The sequence below is a fragment of the Gasterosteus aculeatus genome, chromosome 18 (genome assembly GCF_964276395.1).
Source record: "Gasterosteus aculeatus chromosome 18, fGasAcu3.hap1.1, whole genome shotgun sequence".
Taxonomy (NCBI): Eukaryota; Metazoa; Chordata; class Actinopteri; order Perciformes; family Gasterosteidae; genus Gasterosteus; species Gasterosteus aculeatus.
The window spans coordinates 5,852,835-5,871,971 of NC_135706.1; the positions used below are offsets into that span (position 1 = coordinate 5,852,835).

At 41.6% G+C, this 19,137-nt stretch overlaps 1 protein-coding gene across 4 annotated transcripts in view; it reads left to right on the forward strand.

Annotated features, from left to right (window-relative positions):
- The first annotated feature begins 702 nt into the window (after positions 1 to 702).
- Positions 703 to 19,137, forward strand: part of trim67 (tripartite motif containing 67) — a 37,329-nt gene continuing 18,894 nt past the window's right edge. For all 4 annotated transcript variants that reach the window (XR_013453334.1, XR_013453335.1, XM_078093027.1 and 1 more), the window contains exons 1-2: positions 703 to 2,857; positions 17,642 to 17,737. Coding sequence is in view for 2 of the 4 variants with exons in the window: in XM_078093027.1 (XP_077949153.1) it covers positions 2,033 to 2,857; positions 17,642 to 17,737 (921 nt within the window). In the remaining 2 variants the exon portion in view is untranslated. The remainder of the gene's footprint in view (positions 2,858 to 17,641; positions 17,738 to 19,137) is intronic.

A 19,137-nucleotide genomic window follows, 5' to 3' on the forward strand; every position in this document is an offset into this window, starting at 1 on the left:
GTCCTCTCTCACTTAGTGACAGTACCACTCGCCCGTTTAGAGCTTTAATCCCATAACATGGTTAGGGGGGAATCTTTTGACTTACATGGTGGCAGAAGTGCTGCAGGGAATGCTAGAACCTTTCTCCACAGGTCATCCAGAGTCCTCCAATGAGCCTGGTGAACGGCCGGACAGCATCACCGCGTCCCAACCGATGCTGCCACCCGACGGCAACCAAGTGAACATCTAATCAACAGCTGATTGATGGCTTTTGCATTTGACTCAAGAACATGTTGTCCAAAGTGTTTTTTGCTCTGCTCTCCTGGTTCATCTGATGAATTCTGAACACAAGAAAAGCATGGAATCTTATTTATCAAGAAAACACTTCTCATTGTGATGGAAATGGCAGAAAATCCACATGTTGAAAATCAGACAGCACCACTGTTTTATTATGGCTTTCTATTAGTGCTGTGAACAATTCAATAAACATTTGTTATGTTACATTACATGTCATTTAGCAGACGCTTTTATCCAAAGCGACTTGCATTACACCAACCTTGTGTTTCCCAGCACGCCTTCTCTAACCCCTGCGCCACGACGACAATGTTAAAGAGCCATCTTCACGCAGTCAGACTCAATATACAGTAAATCTGTTCATTTCAGGAGCTTATGGTCCAAACACAACTGTTGAACAACGTTAGCTTCAAGAAATAACTGACATGGGAATTTGAAGGTCCAACCTTGTTATCCATGTGGAATTTTATTTATTATTATTTATTATTTTAAGTTCTGTAGCCAGAGGTCAAACGTAAGGTCAGTTTCCTCACCGGAATGAAAGACAAAATCATCTCAAATTTCCCGTTTTTACTCTTGTGCAATGCTAATCCAGGGATTTATTTGAAATTTCCCATGATTAGCGATCTGATTTTGGATGGTGTACAAACATTTAAAAAAATTTACAAAGAATTTTAGGATCAGGAAAATATTCACAAATTAAGTCAAGATGATCTGCGTGCCCTCAAAATGACTTAAAAAAAAGAAGAAACACAATTCTATTCCGGAAAAGAGAGTCTTAGATTATGTTAAATTAGGCAAATAGACTGGACAATATTCTTTCAAAAGTGAATTTTTATTTCTCCCCGGAACAGATCTAAATCCCAGGCAATGGGATGCTAACACGCAAGACCTGTCCCAGTGGGTGGCATTAATGCAGCGCCCTGAGGGACTTCAGTCACGGCTGCTCTAATTAAACATTTAGTTACAGAGAAAGCCATCATCACACAACACAAAAGGTCACAGGGTCGAAGAGAGCTGATTTCACCATCCGGTCTGAGCATCTGTCTCCTCTGTCAGGAACAGGGGTCCTAACATTCATTAGTTAATGGTCATCAATTCATGTTTTTCTTATTTTTCTTAATCTTTTGTTGTGTGCTATAGTTCGGTCACTATAAACCTGTCTCTGATTTAACTTCTTTTTTCTAAAGTACCTTATTTGAATCTCACTTTTTCATAGTGGTAACTTTACCACTTTTACTCTGTACAAGTGACTATGGCTACAATAACTCAAAAACGTTTTATTTTTATTATTATTATTATATATTTTTAAATATTATAAATTGTAGCCCTAATCGATTGTTGTAGATGAATGAGCCATCTAAGGTATTTTAGCTCATGGCCCATTTTTTTTAAACTAACAAGACAAATAATGATTGTATTCAACTATTCGAGTTTATATTTAAATCGTACAGCACTTCAGGCACTTCAGGCATTGAGATAAATAAATCTAGACAATTACAATAGTACTAATATAGTTCACAAAAATACAACAGTAAAATGTGTTGGACAAAATACTTAATACCCACGATAATCCTAAAATCCGTGGTGTTCCAGAGCCTTTAAATTACCTCGATCAATCAACCACAATCCCCGCCCCCTTTGCGCACGCGCAGAGCCGCTCGGGGAGCTGTCCGTGTCAGTCGGTGCTGGAGTGTTTCCATTGAAGCTGCTTCTCTCCCCCCTCCCTCTCCCCGGTCGACCGAAACAGACGGGAGCGATGGAGGAAGAGTTAAAATGCCCCGTTTGCGGTTCTCTCTTCAAGGACCCCATCCTCCTGCCGTGCTCCCACAATGTCTGCCTGGCCTGCGTGCGGATCATCACCGTCCAGACCCCGGAGGGGGAGACCCCGGTGCAGAGCCGAGCCTCGGGCAGCTCTGACTACGACTACCTGGACATGGACAAGATGAGTCTGTACAGCGAGACGGACAGCGGATACGGCTCCTACACGCCGTGCCAGCTCAAGTCTCCCAACGGGGTGCGGGTGTTTCCACCGGCCAACCACCACCGACACTGCTCCCTCACCTGCCCGCTGTGCCACCGCAGCGTCTCCCTGGACGAGCGGGGGCTGCGGGGTTTCCCTCGGAACCGGCTGCTCGAGTCCATCGTGACGCGGTACCAGCAGAACCGCCGCGCCTCCGCCCCCGCGTCCTCCCCTTCCACGGCGGTGAAGTGCCAGCTGTGCGACCGCAACCCGGTGGACGCGACGGTGATGTGCGAGCAGTGTGACGTGTACTACTGTAACGCCTGTCAGCAGCGGTGCCACCCGTCCCGCGGTCCGCTCGCCAAGCACCGCCTGGTGCCGCCGCCGCAAGCGCCGAACCGAGCGGCGGCGGCGGCCCCAGGCGGTGCGGCGAGCGGCGGAGGCGGTCAGCTGCCGCCCGCCACCGCGCGGAAACCGGCGACCTGCGTGGACCACGAAGCGGAAAACTTCAGCATGTACTGTTACAGCTGCAAGGCTCCGGTGTGCATGAAGTGTTTGGAGGAGGGGAAACACGCCAAACACGACGTGAAAACGCTGCCCATGATGTGGAAACAACACAAGGTGAGCAGACCCCCCTCCAATCGTTCTCATGAACACTATCAGCCCACAGGCCTAAATGGCTTTTAACGCCACATTTGTATTGGTAGAATTAGCAATTGGCTGAAGCCCAAACCCAAAGCTCCAGGGGTATCACACACAGTTGCACACAGTGTCTCTCCCTCCCTCTCTCTCTCTCCCCCACACACTTGGGCTAGACACACACACACACACACACACACACACACACACACACACACACACACACACACACACACACACACACACACACACACACACACACACACACACACACACCGTTAGGGACATGTTGTGTCATTCAAAGTCTTCAGTTTTCACTGTTGCCATGTTATTATCATCATGTATTGCAGCCGTCATCCTCTCACAGGCCTTTGCATGTGTGTTGGTTGTATAATGGTGCTAACTACGGTAAATCATCTAAAAAAAATTGTCAAAGCAAAGGAGTAAAAGCAGAAAATAAACAATTGCAGTGCTGTGTTGAGTTTAAATGGAGCACATCGTAAATCAGAGAGCCCTGACTGTGCCACAGATGAAATAATTACTGTAGGCGTAAAACCCTGGTGTGTGTGTGTTTGTGCAATATGAGTCATTCTTTGATTATGTCAGCGTCGTGTTGCTATTTCGCGCACTACTGGTTCACATGTACCATGCCTGCATGTGTGTGGGTATGTGTGTGTGTGTGTGTGACATGTCAGTAGTCATTGTCGAGTGGGAAGCAGAGTTTCCTCAGGCAAGATCAAACCAGGGATAAAAAAAACTATGAAAAAAACTAACTTTGAAAGCTGCAAATGTTTAAATCGAGTTATACTCAACCTTAATCGCTATTGTTTGTTGATACAATCAGTATAAGATAATAAGAGTTTATAAACATTGTTAACCAACTCTGAAGGTAGCCATTTTTCATAATTATTACTTCTAATTGCTTTAATTCAATTTGCTGCTAATACTTAGAGAACAAGAAACTATATTTTTATTGTGTTGTTTTGGTGACTCATACATTTAGTTATGTAAAAGATCTTAGAGATTCTTCCCTCACTATCTATTTAACTAAAGTCTGGCCCTGATTCATTTGCACAGTTAAGATTGGTATTTTCCCATGAAGTTGTGCGCAGATAAAAATATGTTCAGGGGGAAAACCACTTGAGCTGCGTGATTTGGGAAAACTGGAAAGTGCATCCCATTTTCTTTTATATTGTATGTTATTAACTTTTTGTAAATCTCTGAGGTGTTTAATAGTCTAATGTGAAGCCCCTTGAATTGCCTTGTTGTTGAAATGTGCTGTACAAATAAAATGGCCTGGCCTTGTACATACTGTACTATGATCATTCGAAAGGGTCACTTTTCCACAAATGGCTTTTGCCAAACAGATATTTTGGTGTGCAGATGGACAGAAATTGGGGTGGTAAACCCTTGCGTCTTAAATGTGCTTGGTCTGTGACAAAAGTCTGATATCTACAACATTATGTTTTGTTAAAGGTTTATGGAAATCTGATGGTTAGCAGTAATGACATTGGAGTTGAATTAATGTTGCACTCACTTACATTCATTTCAAGCACAGCTACATTGATGACTCCAAAACAAACACAAAAATCATTCACCGTACAGTCCGCTGGAACAAAACTAGACAAACCCGATGCCACCCAAGCTCGTCCTCTCTCCGTTCTCCCGTCTGCCTGCCAAAAATCACCCGCCTGTCTCATCAAAGGATGATTAAAGTGATTGATCATTTAGTCCATTTTTTTTATGAATCTTTCATCAATTTAAGTGTGCGTGTGGTTGGGGTCAACTCACTTCTCTTCTCTCTTCTCTGGAATCTGATTTTGCGGTTGGAATTTTAAAACTTTTAAAATTCAAACCCCAGATTTAATTGCGTAAAACCCTCAGATTTAATTGCGTAACATCATCACACCCACACTTCATAAGTGTAAATCAAAAGCCATTTTTTGTCTGTCTCCTGCAAAGTGGGTCATCGGGACTAATCTCTCTGTCTGTGTGATTGGAAGCCTGCAGCCATTCATCTGTCACATGTTACGTCCTCTTTTCGCCTTCTTCTCTTCTCTGACTCATTCACCTTCTATACGTCTGCCTCCCTTTAGCCCGTCGTGCATGTTTCTTATTTACCTTCCATTAATTAACAACCCCTATCCCCCGCCCATCCTCCTTCTTCACCTCTCCCTGTCCCATAAATGGACCGTGAAAATCCCATCAGTGTGCTGGAGTGGGAGGGCGTCGCTAAGTAATGAGCTGTGTATGAATAAGGAACGGCCGCTGCTCGGATAATATGGTGTCCTTTGCGTTGAGGGAGGACGATGACTGGTTGTCTTTGTTCCTCTTGGTCTGCACCTGGACAGCATCTGAGCAGCAGGAGCTGGATTCGGGGGGCTTCCCTGTTGTGTCCAGTCGTTGCTTGCGCTTGTGAGCTATGGTTCCACTTAACGTGCATCAATCTACGTTCCGTGTATTCTTGGAGTGAGTTGTTACATCGCTAATGATAAGGAATGTATGCTGTCTTTTACAGCGTTTTCTGTGTGTGTGTGTTTAATGCGTTACAAAACCTTCTCTAATGCAGAGAGAGATATCTAGGAAAGACAGTTGGATCATCATCATATTTGTTGAAAATCAACCACTATTACATCATGGAGCAGCCCGGGGTTGACGTTCCCACTCTTACGCACTCAGAAGGACTCAAAAACGCCCCCACACACACACAAACACGCACACTCACACGCACCATCATCAGTGCACACGCTCATTCGGAAGGCATAAGCATGCAGATGAACTTTCGCTGAGGGAATGCAGAGGAAAAAGCACCGATCCAGTTCCCTATGATCAGTCAAGCAGAAAACACACTGTCTATTTAAAGCACACATACATGCAAACACACATACATGCAAACACACGTGTATTTTAGTGTGTTTCTATGTGTGTGGCAGCTCAGTCCAGTAAAGAGCAGCTGGCTCTGGCACCGCTCTGATTTAAATATTAAAAACCCCAGCAACCCCAGAGTTGCTGCTTCTTCTGCTGCTTCAGTTTTTGCACTGTCACCTTCAGATCATTTTAAATTTGAAACGTGGCTTTTGGTGGAGGTGCCATTTGAGATCAGTAACTGAGGATTCAGGTTTTGTGCCTGTGAATTTGTCATGAAAGGAGCTCAGCAATTAGCGCTTCCCGCAATCCTAAATCCTGTTGTGTCAGAACATCCCCTGAAACGTCCCTCTCTGTGAGAGCAGCCTTTTTCAAATGGTATGTTTAGCCATTAAAAAATCTCTTTTGAGAGTGGGGAAATATTGTGTTCTTGTTTGATTTAAATTGTCAAATGTTCCCCCAATCACAAGCCACAGCACGTTGCCTTCATCGACATTTAAATAAACCACGATGTTTCTCAAACCTCAACCATAGAGCGATGTGCAACTGCCATCGCACGTGAACCTCAGATCATATCACAGCTGTCTGCTTTGTACGCTCATCACCATCAACACAATCCTTCATATATTGTGTGAAGAAAAACGTAACACAATTTGCATTGGGAAAATACCCCTTTGCCACTCAACATAAATCAAGCAGAAGTCCACAATAATTGCTACATTTCTCCACTGTGTACAACTAGCAATTTATTCTACATCTCTCTCATAAACACCTTCCACATCCTGCTGAAAAAGAACAAACCCATTCGCTCTGTTGCTGCCCAACGACTTGGCTGGTTAAACCAAACAAGACTCCACACATCTGCCTTTCTCAGAATAGATCCTCTTTCCTCAGATAACTTTCAATCTCTGAAGAACACATTTGTGGCCCCTTAAAGATTGGACGAGTATTACTTTGTTAGGAATGAACAGAGATCTTTATCCAGCACTGAAGTCTAATTGCTCCCCCGGTGTTGTGAGCTGCTCCGACAGGAGGCCACTTAGAGACATATCTCGCCTCACACCTCCCACCTGATTTATTTTCATGTTGTTGTTCTGGGATTTGTACATTTCTAAACCTAAACCTCTCTTGTCTGGTGCTTTAGACGGCAAAACAATGCTGTTGTAGTCGGTCCTCACGTTCCCACGACAACATGAGTTCACATTTAGATTTAGTTTTCATCTTTCCTATATGGGATCATTCAGCTCAAATTGTGATTTGCAAAAGAAGGTAGCACCGTTTCTTTGTTATTTTCTGTAATTTCACAGATCAGTCTTTAACCAAACCTGATGAATAAATGCAGTTTTTCTTACACTCACCATCATTATTCTGAGGGTTTTTTAAATAGCAAAAATACAATGGCTTCTTTGAAAGAAGCTTCCTACTACCAAAATAATTTTCCATGTTCGAGAAGTAATTTATATATTTCAGGTGACAAATAGACCGGCCGGGTGGACAGCTGCTGATCGTAATTGATTCTCGCGATTTTTTTTGCATACTTCTTGCATCTTACACTGCAAGTCGAGCGCACGACTGCAAGTTTTGTCCAGCAAATTCATTTTGCTTAAAATATTGAGGATATTGGTAAAATGTATTGGCAAGTAGTCAGAAAGTTTAGCTCCTACGCGTTCATGACAGATGTCCAATAAAGATGGAGGACTAAATCATGGGGAGAATTACCACAAAAGATCCTACAGAATGTAACTGATCATTAAAAAATTGGGGCATCCACCAAATGTGCAGAGAGAAAGAGAGAAACACAGATGGACAGTGGGCAGATGATTTGGATCTGTTCTGGTATTGTAGCATGAGTCACTATCAACACAGTTGGTGTGGAAGGCTGGTTCGTACCAACTATTGTTTATCCTGGGGAACACGCTCCAGATTCACTGATTTGTGAAACAATTCTTTCCTCAATCGTGAGGAAAGAAGTTGAATATTCAAGCACAAAAAAAAATTGCATAGTTTCCATAGTGGCACTGAAATATTTCGTGCTATTAGATATTAATTGTTTACACTCACTGGTTGCCTTAATATGCATCTCCCTCGCTCGATTTGTCACTTCTCCTCTTGTTAAATCATTTAATAACGGCAGTAAACATGGTCTCTCGCTTGTTTTCTCGTCCGCAGGGACTCTGACAGAACATTTTGACGAGCATGTTACTGTCTGAGCGGCCTGCAGCCTGTTGCCTGTGATTTGTGGTTGATTTCTGCTCATGTATGTATGTGGATACTGCTATGAAGTATTGAATATTTCTATAACACATTTATGTAAATGCGCACAACACAACGCAATAACGCTGGAAGGCTAGGCTGTCAAAGCATATTTGAAATTTGAATATGTATTTGGATAGTAATAAACAAATATTCAAATATAATGATGAATATTCTATCATAAAACAGACGGACTCCCGTAGCTGGAGGCCTCGCGTGAATTAGATAATCCGCATGGTGGAAGTCACAGAACACTTTCATCAAGTGAAAAACTAAATGTGACCTTAGGTCAAGCTGAGCAATGAATACATCAACAACAACCGCAACGATGGCGCAGATGGTGATCCTGTGTCACATGGGGCTTTTCACATATGCCTTTCAGAAGTAGTTCACTGATAAAAGCACCATGAAAGCAACTATTTTCTTAAATGCTTACGAAACAGGAAGTTTAAAATCTACATTTAAGTAAAATATTTTGCAAGCTATATTGTTCCGAGCATATTTAAGCTTTCAAGAGTCTGGTTCCTTTGACACCAGACTATATTGGCATGAGTAAGATTGTGATTTAAAAGAAGGGAAGCAGCTTCTGGTTCCACTCAGACTACAGGACAGAAAGTGACTAATGCCACAGTAACAACCATCTTCATCAGCTCTGATTTCCTACACATACAGCATATTATTGTCAGTTCATGTCTGAACAAGATTCAGTTTTAAAGATATTAAAAAAACAACTCTCCGCCTCATATAATGTCTCGATAAGAGTACAAGATGAAACCACTGTTCTGATTTTGTCATTAAAACCAGGAGTATGTAATATCTAATATTTCCTTGTGTCACAGGCGACGTTACAAGAAATAACTACAATTTTATCCGCTAAAATATTGTGCTTTCATATGCTGGAGACTGAGTTACTGAGGCAATTAATGGGGCGCACTGAACTGGGCCGACTGGCTGTGTCTGGCTAACCTCATTCTAGATGGCAGCACGCCGACCGTGACGGGTCAGCCTCACTGGCCTGTTACCTCAGGCCAGCAGCACAAACACAAACCACTATGTAGCCCTGTGCCGCCTATTTTTTTCACATTATCTTTTTTCAGAGTCACCCTGTTTGAACCTGGTGATTTATTCAGTGTGAAAAGTTTTGGAGTGAGAAGGAAGTTAGCCGACCTCTGTAGACCGCTCGTCTCAGCTCAGCTTGAGGCTACAATACTACTGCTTTACAAACCCAAATCTCAAGTTGCATTGTGAACATACGTACGTGCCATGTTTGCAGATGGAAGAAGAATGTAGGGAATGATGGGCATTGCAAGTCCAAGCTTTGTTGCGGAGCAATTGTGAATATGTTAAGAACTCTTCTTACCTAAACTCTTAAATTGAAGCCTTAACCTGAAAATAAATGGCATGGCAGCTCTGCACCTTTAATATGCTCCTCACAATGTTGTGATTGCGCTATACATACGACACACACACACAAACACACCTACACAGACACACACAGACACAGGCGCCCTGTAACTCAAGGCTGTGCTGCTGGACTTGTCCGTTGAATGTAGGTTAATGCGCACTTTGCACTTCCTCTCTTCTGGCTGTAACACAGCAGAAATAATGTGTGTGTTGCTGTGGGTAACCCAGGATGGTGTGTGTTAGTGAGGAGAGAGAGAGAGAGAGAGAGAGAGAGAGAGAGAGAGAGAGAGAGAACATGTTTGTATCTATTTCTGGTAGCAAAATGAGTGACGATGCCAGACCTCTGAGGAGAGAGTCTGTGGGTATCTTATAGTTGAACAATCAGTTTTGTTACCATAGTTACAAGAAGCTGCTAATTCAAAGAAAACATCAGATTACATGCTTGTAGATTATTGTGTGAGTATGCCAACTACTGTGCATTTGCTTGAGTCTGTAACATTTGCTGTAGTGCAACAGTAACAACAAGCTTTATGAAATCCGTCTCCCATAATCATCTTCAACAAACCTGATATGCACTTGTTTTATGACAATTAAGCCCATGTCAATTTACCTACCGTCTTTAATTATGTATATGGAAGATGGCCTGATTCATTATTGATGAGAGGGGCTGTTCTTCTTTGCACTGCAGCCCTTTTGTTGCGTCTGCATTTTCTTCTCAGAAGCTTGCACCCACGAGGACAGGAAGTCAGGGTGATAAAACGATGCCTTCTCCTGCAGCTCGTTCAGACAGTTCTGGCTGTAGCCACTGATCCATGCACAGTTTTTCTCTGAGGTGACAAGGGAGGAAGCTTTTCTCTGCAAAGGATGTGACAGTGTTTTGTTCCAGTTGGGTGGCAAACTGTGAAAAGAATCATCGTGAGAAGGAAGAAAAAGTGCAGGCATTTGATGTTGCTTTTTCTCTCTCTTTTGATAAATTGATAAATAAAAGAACGTGAAAAAGTTGAACTTGAGTTTGACATTGAATAGTGATGTATTAGTAATGTTTTAGCTCATGACATACAGCTACACAGTTCAAAAGTTTATCAGCATGTAAAAGATGCTGATTGGTGGAAGTAAAGCAGGCTTTTACACAGCTGCACCAAACAAGTCAGAGCAATGAACCATATCCTATAAATATTTAGGGTTTACATATATGGTTAATGATGGTTAAAATGTTCCATATAGCACACGTAGTAGCCAATCAAGGTGTTTTGCTGTGTATGGAGAATATAACTTCTGCTCCAGATTTTCGGTTTAGGTTTGCAACATTTGCAAAAACACTTTGGTCTGGTTGGTTTGGTTTGTTAGTCACGCTAGTTGTGCAAATGCTATCATGCTAATTGCCAAACATCAGCGCTTCAATATTGTTATTTGTGGTGGAAGATTTTGCACAGACAATCGTTAAGTAAGAAACAAAGGCTCTGAGTCAAGTATGTCTTTTCTCCGTTTATTTTCTTGCAAGGGAAAAAGGGTCACAACAGCTACGTGGTCAGTAGACTGTCAAGAACCTCCTTTTTTTTCCCAACACCTCGAGGCAGTTCTTATACCTAAGTTTAGATATCGGTGGCGTCAACAGAAACCTTTGACCATCTTGTTGAGTATCTACAGCCAGGGTACTGGGAACATCTTATCCATGTAAGACACGTCAGCTCTTTGACCGTGTCCTTGCTCTCCCAACATGCTTAAACAAAGGTGGTCATAGACATAACAAACACTTTGTTCAATCTCTACAGCTATGACGCTGGAAACATCTAATCCAAGTGGGAGACATCAGTTCTTATGTCAGGGCCTTTGTGATCTAACCACTTGCAACTAATAAACTGGTTATACAAATGAAGCATTTAAAAGGGTCACATATCATTTTCCCATTACATATTGCAATCAGGTTAGCATGCTGACGTTAGCATTTAGCTCAACAAACTCCAAATACAGTCAAAAATAGCTGCTGGCAATGCCGTACCCTTGTGGCTTTTATGCAAGCCATTCTTAGCATTATTTAGTTTTGTTTTCCTGTGAATTATTATTTATTAAATCAGAGTGAATTACACTAGATGTTTTTTAAATACCGCATAGCAATATACAAATATGCTTATTACTTAGGAATATTCTTGTTTTGGTTAGGATAGTAGCCTACTGTATATATTATATCAGCCTTAAAATGGCTGTGTAACAGAGCAACGCAGGATTGGCTGGCTGGATGATCGTGGATGACAGGATGAAGAGACAGGGCGATCGGGTTTGACCTCCACCAGATGTGAGGCGCTAATACTGTAACACAGCTCGCTGCTAGACCGAGGGAGGGAAATTAGGATATTTATTATTACGTTGATTTTCTTCATGACCAAACGTTTCTTTCAAATTCCAAGCAACAATTTATGAACACGGATACAATCTCTCTTTGTTTCAAAGAGTGAGATGTACATTCCTGTGTCAGTGAAAACAGTGTTTCACAATCTTAGATTCTGGCAGCTTTATGTCATTACCAGCGAACGCTGAATTTTTGGAAGTAGTGTTAAATGATTGATCGGATACTTAGAGTGAAGATAGTGAAGGCAGCTTCATTTCCTGTGATGATCAGGAACCAGCTCTCTACAATCTGCCAATTATGCTCTTTGTATCTTCATGTGGGTTATTATTTTTGTCTGGCAATGGGTCCTGAAGGAACCTATTAGCGTTTTAATTCTGCTCAAGGAAGTCCTTGTTTCTTTTGGGAGAAGATTCTGGGCTTATTTTTCTTCATCACAAATTAGACAGTGTGCCGTGGTGCAGAGCTTTATATGGGATCGAGAATAGGGAATTTGTGCTCTATTGATTCACAAAATTAGAATCGTATTCATCACCAGTACCTCTTTGAGAGATGGTCGGGTTTAAAAATGTAAAAATAATATCAGAGCCAAGTGGAGTTCTAGTGAGAAAGAGCAAGGAGAGGGGCTGAGGGGGGGTAAACAAAAACAGAGGAGTACGTATAGACTTAAGAATGCAAATGAGAATAAATAAAAGGGTGAGTAGAGGTAAATGATGGGATTCAGCCCCTCCCCTGCCGCGTCCTCTCCATGTCCCTTGGGTGTAATTCAGACAAGGTCAGCAGCACCATCCCCTATTCCACACATAAACGCTGCCTATTGTTCTCCTGTTTGTCAGCGACCCCCCATCTCCTCTTTGAGATTACTCACTGCAGCCGCGTGTCTCCACAACATGAGCAGAGTTCCCAAAGGTGACTGAGCTTGAACTGGACATTAAAAAGATGACTTTATTCAGCACATGCTACGAAAGGGATCCCGGAAATCACATTAGAGCAGACTTTCCTTTTTTTATGAAATTATATAATTTTTTTCCGATGTAAACATGATGTTTTAACAACGTTTATTTGAAAACTGATTCTGAATTTCCGGCCCAGACATCTGGTGGCTTCAATATCTGCACTGACTTGATCCAGAAGTGACATTAGCCTGTTCAAAACCCTCCTCCCGTTTCATTGTAACCTCCCATATCCATTTTGCTGTACCGTGCTGCAGTGAGCTTGGTGTTTTGCTGAATGCATCAGTGAACCAACAAGGCTGTGCCTCTGCTAAAGACACTGGTCTCTCTGAATGTCACGGACTGAATAAATGGTCCTCTGCCGCTCCTTAATGAGATAATGAGATAAGAGCACTTGTCTCTGAGAAGAGGACATGAAGGGTGCTGACGGCGGGGAAACAGAAAAAATGACACTCCCGCTCAGAGGAGTAGTGAAAGATGAAAAAGGTCAAGGGTAGAGGAACAAAAGAAACCAAAGCAGGATAGAAATTGGATTTCTAAATGAACAGTTCTGTCCTGCCGGGGCGAAGATCCTCGCTGAGATGAATTCCCTTTCTTATCATCTCTTGCTGTTGTGCACTTTCAATTTCCTTTTCTTTGTGTTTTTGTGGTTGTCTTTTGTTTCAAATATGTTCAGTGGCTTATCCTCTCCCTGCAGGGCAGACGTGTCACATTCCTGCACTGTTACACAGGTTTACTGCGGCCTGCTGAGGCCGCTGCAGTGTGACTGTAGCAAAGGTTGTCCCTGGACTTGGTTCTTACCGACTATTCGGGCTTTGGCAAAAAGGGGTCTTATTAAGTGATATTAAAGTAAACAGCACCCAATCCAAGATAAGTTATGTTGAACATTTCCACGTGACCCCTGAATCGACATAAACAAAAAAAAGACAAAGGCAACGACAAGCCATTAGCGGTAGTTGTAAACTATAATCTATAGTCTCATGGCATTGGTTTGAGGGATAAGAAAACAACCTATTCAAAAGAATCTAATAAAATTCACATAATTTGACTGCAAATAATAAATGATGAATGAGAAGTCGCCGCTTGAGAGTTTAAAGTTAAAACCCGTTGACGTCTCACAGCATCACGGTCAGTTTTGTAATCTATTTTGACAGCTGTTGTAAGTAAGTAGAGCAGCTTTGCATGCTTGTTGAGTTGGTGAAGAAACATCAGGACTGTTGGAATATCTGCAAATGGACATTAAGCATTTACCTTCAGATAATTCTAAAGTATCAAATGATATGTCCTATTTTCGTTGTGGAGAAACTGCAGTAGTACATGATGATAATGTAGTAGTATGTACATATAGAGGTGGTGGTGGAATGAGTCCTAAAATCCAGAAATACGTTTTCTCTTCTTGTTCACTTGTTTTATGTCACGGTGTGGTTTTATTTCCTGCCTTATTTTGTAGTTTCTGCTTCTTGTCTCCCTGGGTAACTTCACTTCCTGCCTTGTCCTGTCATCCCCTGTGATTGTCTGATTGTTTCCACCTGTGTCCAATCACCTGCACCTCCCTAGTGTATTTAAGCTGTGTCTCCTGTCACTTGTTGCGTCATTGTCTATCCTCCTGGATGTCTCTAGTTCCTGCCTGCCTTTTGTCCCGGTTCCTGTGTGCGTTTTTGCCCCTTGGCCTTTTGCTTTTTGCATTTTGACTATTAAAAGTATTTTTTTTCTTTAAACTCTGCCTTTGAGTCCCGCCTCCCCGCATCCTTGACATTTTAAAATAAATGATTTTGTTGAATGGTCAATGGTTAGATGCCTGTGCTTTATTATCATGTTCTTTGATATAGAATACGTCAGTAAATTCCCTTTTGATATTTCGGGATATGCAAATTGGAAAATATTTACACTTTATTTCAACGACAGGCTTGTACCTTAACTGGGTATTATTTGTTATTACCTTTTCTGGTGTGCTACAGCTGGGCTATTTTGTTTCTGTTTGCATTATATTTATTGTGGTGCCAATCTTTAATGTCCTTTGGAAAAGAGACTTTAACATCCATGAGACTTTACCTGCTTATTTGTTGGGTTAGGGCTAACCATAACCCTAAATACACGTGAGGCCGTTCTGACAAAATCCCATTACTACCTTCAACACAACGTACGCTAGGAACACTCCAGCTCCCCACCACTCTGAAAGCAAACTGACTGGTTAAAAAGAAAAATCAACAAATGAATAAAAGAAGGTCACCATATTAAATGAGGGAGCAGAACTTTGACCCGATGAGCAGCAGTGGAGTTAAATGACTGTAGAACCAGACAAACAAGAGAGGAAGGGATGTGCCAAGAAACCTCCCTCATCCCCTTGTTAGCATCCTGGCACGCACACATGCACACACAGACACACACACACCGTGCAGACAGCTTGCTGGGCCAGATGGCCTCTTGGTGAGGAGCAGTGAAGAGCTGCACAGAAAGGTTGTGTTGATTCATGAACCATGACCTCCACACGTCCCTCGTCCTGACTCCGGACAGCACGTGGAAGAGGGATGGACAGAGATAAGATCACTGAGTATGTGTGTGTGTGTGTGTGTGTGTGTGTGTGTGTGTGTGTGTGTGTGTGTGTGTGTGTGTGGCTGTGTGAGTGGTGTGGGGGTGGAGTGGCTTATTGTGGCGACGTGGAGAGGGGGATTATGAATGTAGTGCATGCATGTATAGGTTGGGAGATTTGCATTCAAACCAAGGGAATAGTGACAGGGAATAACAGCATAATGATCATTAATAGGGGTGACCAGATTATTACAAGGTTTATGAAGAACTATTTGTGTGCAGACTCATTTATATTGCCTCTTTGGACATCTAAACTTGCACGAATATGACATTTTGGTGGTGGTTGAAGTTCATTCATCACCAATAAGTAGTGAAAAGGGCAGCAGCTGCACAAGTTTGATGAAGTATATTTACCCTGTAATATCATTGGAACAATATTTTTTGTGAATTGGATCTTGAGAGGCAGATGGCTTTTAAGTATGTATGATGCTGTCAGCGGCTACAATCAATTCGTATGACATATTTCCGAATCATTGATATAATTTTAATTTTATAATTGTTATGAAATTATATATTATGTAATATTTCTGTTATTTAGTCAGTTAGAATTGCAGGAAAAACACAATGATAGAGCTTAATTTGTGTGCAGGAACGGACAAAGCACATAAAATAGATAGCTAATGGTTGATGACATATGAAGATCTACCAAATTATAAAACGAGTGCCAAATATACAATGACTACAAAATCAATTTAAGTGAATCTTTAAGTAGCCTTTGTCAAATCAATGTCATTTCAGAATATGTTTTTTCCTGAATTATTCCCGAAGAACAAAATGTTCACACTTATTTTTTAGATCTCCTTTAACAAAAAAGGAGGTCCGTCCACTTTATATCGCCTTCTGGCTCTGTGTGTGAGTGTGTGTGTGTGCGCATTCAGATGAAGAGGAGCAGGTGGGAAATGTGGGTGTGGCAGTGACAGTGGTGGCGATTCATCACAGCCTGGCGAGTGTGTAACATTGTGTGTGCTTCCTTTGTTCTGTCTTTCTCATTTCCCAGTAACACACACACACACACACAGGGACTAAACATAGGAATGTAGCTCCTTAGAAATTAAAGAGAGACATAAAATGTGCAGAGAAGGATCCATTGACTCAAACATGTGAATTAACTTGTGCCACAGTGAGATGGGCACAGCCAGTATTGTTTGCTTTGCTCGTAGCTTGCAGAACCAAGATGTATTGTAAATAAGCTGCTTGCTGACATTTTCAATATGCTAAGTATGAAGTATGAAGATAAAGTATGAACAGCTGAGTGATAGGGAGAATATTTAACATATTGAATATACTCCCTGATGCTACTCAATGGAAAAAATTTATACTATATTTGGGGAAAGAGCTCCATTTAGGAGGAAGCCAATAGAGACAATTTAGTGGGGATCAAAGAGCGTCAAAAACCATTGTCTCTCTACTTCAATTAAAGCTCCGCCTGACAAAGTGTTCTTGCTTATACTGAAGATAAAATGTGACATGATTCTCTGTGAAAAATAACGCTTGCCACAATAAACAAAGTACAGTGACACTAAGGTACTTTTTATTTCAATAAATAATCCTGTTTGGTGTACATGTTATAATGGAACTTAACTCTTAAATAACTTTGTTGCATGTACACTGGCATCAGAGAACGTCTAGAATCGGTTTTGTATTAATTCTCGATAGCTTGTTTAATTCTGCTTGATGTTTAAGTGATGTTGTTGCTATAGTAACAGCAAGTGACGTGATTTCTTTAGTTTGGATCACAATCTTTTCTTTATCATAAAGCGCATTTATGTTATTAAAACAATGAGTCTCGGCCTGTCAGAAAGGGTCCGAAGGATTTCGCTTGAAGCTGGGATCAGTCATAATCTGAGCATCCAGGGGGGTTAAATGATTACATAACCGAGGTCTTAGAATAAGCCTCAAAGCTTCAGTGGTACCACACTTTGCACTGGGAGAAAAGCCTTTATTCACCTTATCCACACATTCTTACAGTCTTATCTGACAGCTCAGTTATTTGGTTTAGAGGTGGTGTGCATGTAGGAATTGTGGAGATATTTCATATATATGTTGGGATTGATAACATTGTATGTAATATTAGAAATGTTGGTAGCAGTGCCGTGTCTATGGCGAAGAAATACGTATAAATAACAGTAAGTTCTGCATGCAGTCTACTTTGTTTTTTCTTACTACATTTGAATGAATTAACTAAAATCTTTAACACTCATATGTTTGATTGTTGAATATGTCTTCGTTTCTAGGAGAAAATAGCTATTTCAAGTAAACAGAATACTTCGAAACTATTATGATAACAACTGCCTGTTAAAAAAACACATTTTTTAATGTCAAATAATTGTTATGTGTACTTCCTGTGTTTTTCTGCAGTGCCAGATCTCCCAGGCCCTAAACGGAGTCTCCGACAAAGCTAAAGATGCCAAGGAGTTTCTAGTTCAACTCAAGAACATGCTGCAGCAGATACAGGTAACACCACACGACACCTTCGCACTAAACACGGTGCGAGATATTCCTTTACGCTTCTCAATTCCATTTCTACGAGTGTAGATTAGAAGATGCCACGTCAAGGCAGATTTGTCGTTGAAACATTTGAACTCGCCTGCACCGACTACTAATGGGTGTAGTGGGCGAGTACTTCACGCCGACATTAGCCTCATTAACATCCCCTTGCATGTCGTTGTGTGCTGATGTTGTGCGGGTGAAATCGGGACACAGGTCTTGTTTATTTCTCACACACAATTTCTGCATTTGGTTGTTTTTGAAGGCTCAAGATCTCCATGAAGGACTGACTATACAGGATTGAACCATTGCTAGTATCCATGCCTGATCACTTATTCTCCACACGTAGAGGTCTTTGCATAATTTAAATCTCTAAACTGGATACATTTTGCTTTTGGGGCAGCTGGTAATGGAAAATAAGCTCCAAATAAATCAGTCACAGAAACACATTGGGCGGCTCACACTGAAGCATTGGAGCCAATCCACCGACTCACTGAACTAAAACAAACCATATCAGCCAAATGTGTTGAGTGGGTGTGTTATTATATGTATGTGTATACACACAAGTGTAAGTTGTCCTCTAGACAGCATTGGTATGCAGCAGAATCTGCCCATCCCGTACCCATTTCCCACACAGACACACACACCGTATGCACTGTGACATCTGGTCAGGCACTGCGCTGGGAACAGGCCTTACGAGTCATAATGCAAAATGAAGATGATTTTGTTTAAACAAAAAAAACCCTCTTAGCACTTTTCCCTGTTCGAGATGAGGGAGTGCGATAAAGATGGATAAAGATGAGGACAAATGGGGGTTGTGACGTTAGAAATAAATATCTCCAGCACTCATCCTCTTATAGATCAGAACTGGGTCCCAAAGTGGAGAATGCGTGATTGAAAAATCACTGCTATCCAAGACCTTATCTCCTCATCATGTGGGCTCAGTGATGAAAATAACCGCGTGGATCTTTCTTGTATTAACTGCCAAATTGTGCAGCGACTGCACGCAGACACATACCAGAATGAATCATTAGTACAGACTGAAGCGCAGAGTTTAAAGTTTTACTGAGGTTGTATCTGCAACAAAATAGCACAAATATACATAATGTGCTAAAAAACCTGCCTGGCACCAAAACTAAATAACCAAAAAAGCCTGATCCTAAAAACAGACAAGGCAATAGGTGACCATGAGGAACAGAAATAATATATGTGTCATGTGTATTTTTGAGATGTGAGGATGATCCACATGCACACATTTCCAGGTGGCGCTTCATATAGGGGACATTTCCACAGTTATATAAGCAGTGCTAGACAGTCAGGTGGTCTTTACATTTGGACATGAACAGGATTTGTGCTGTATCAATGTG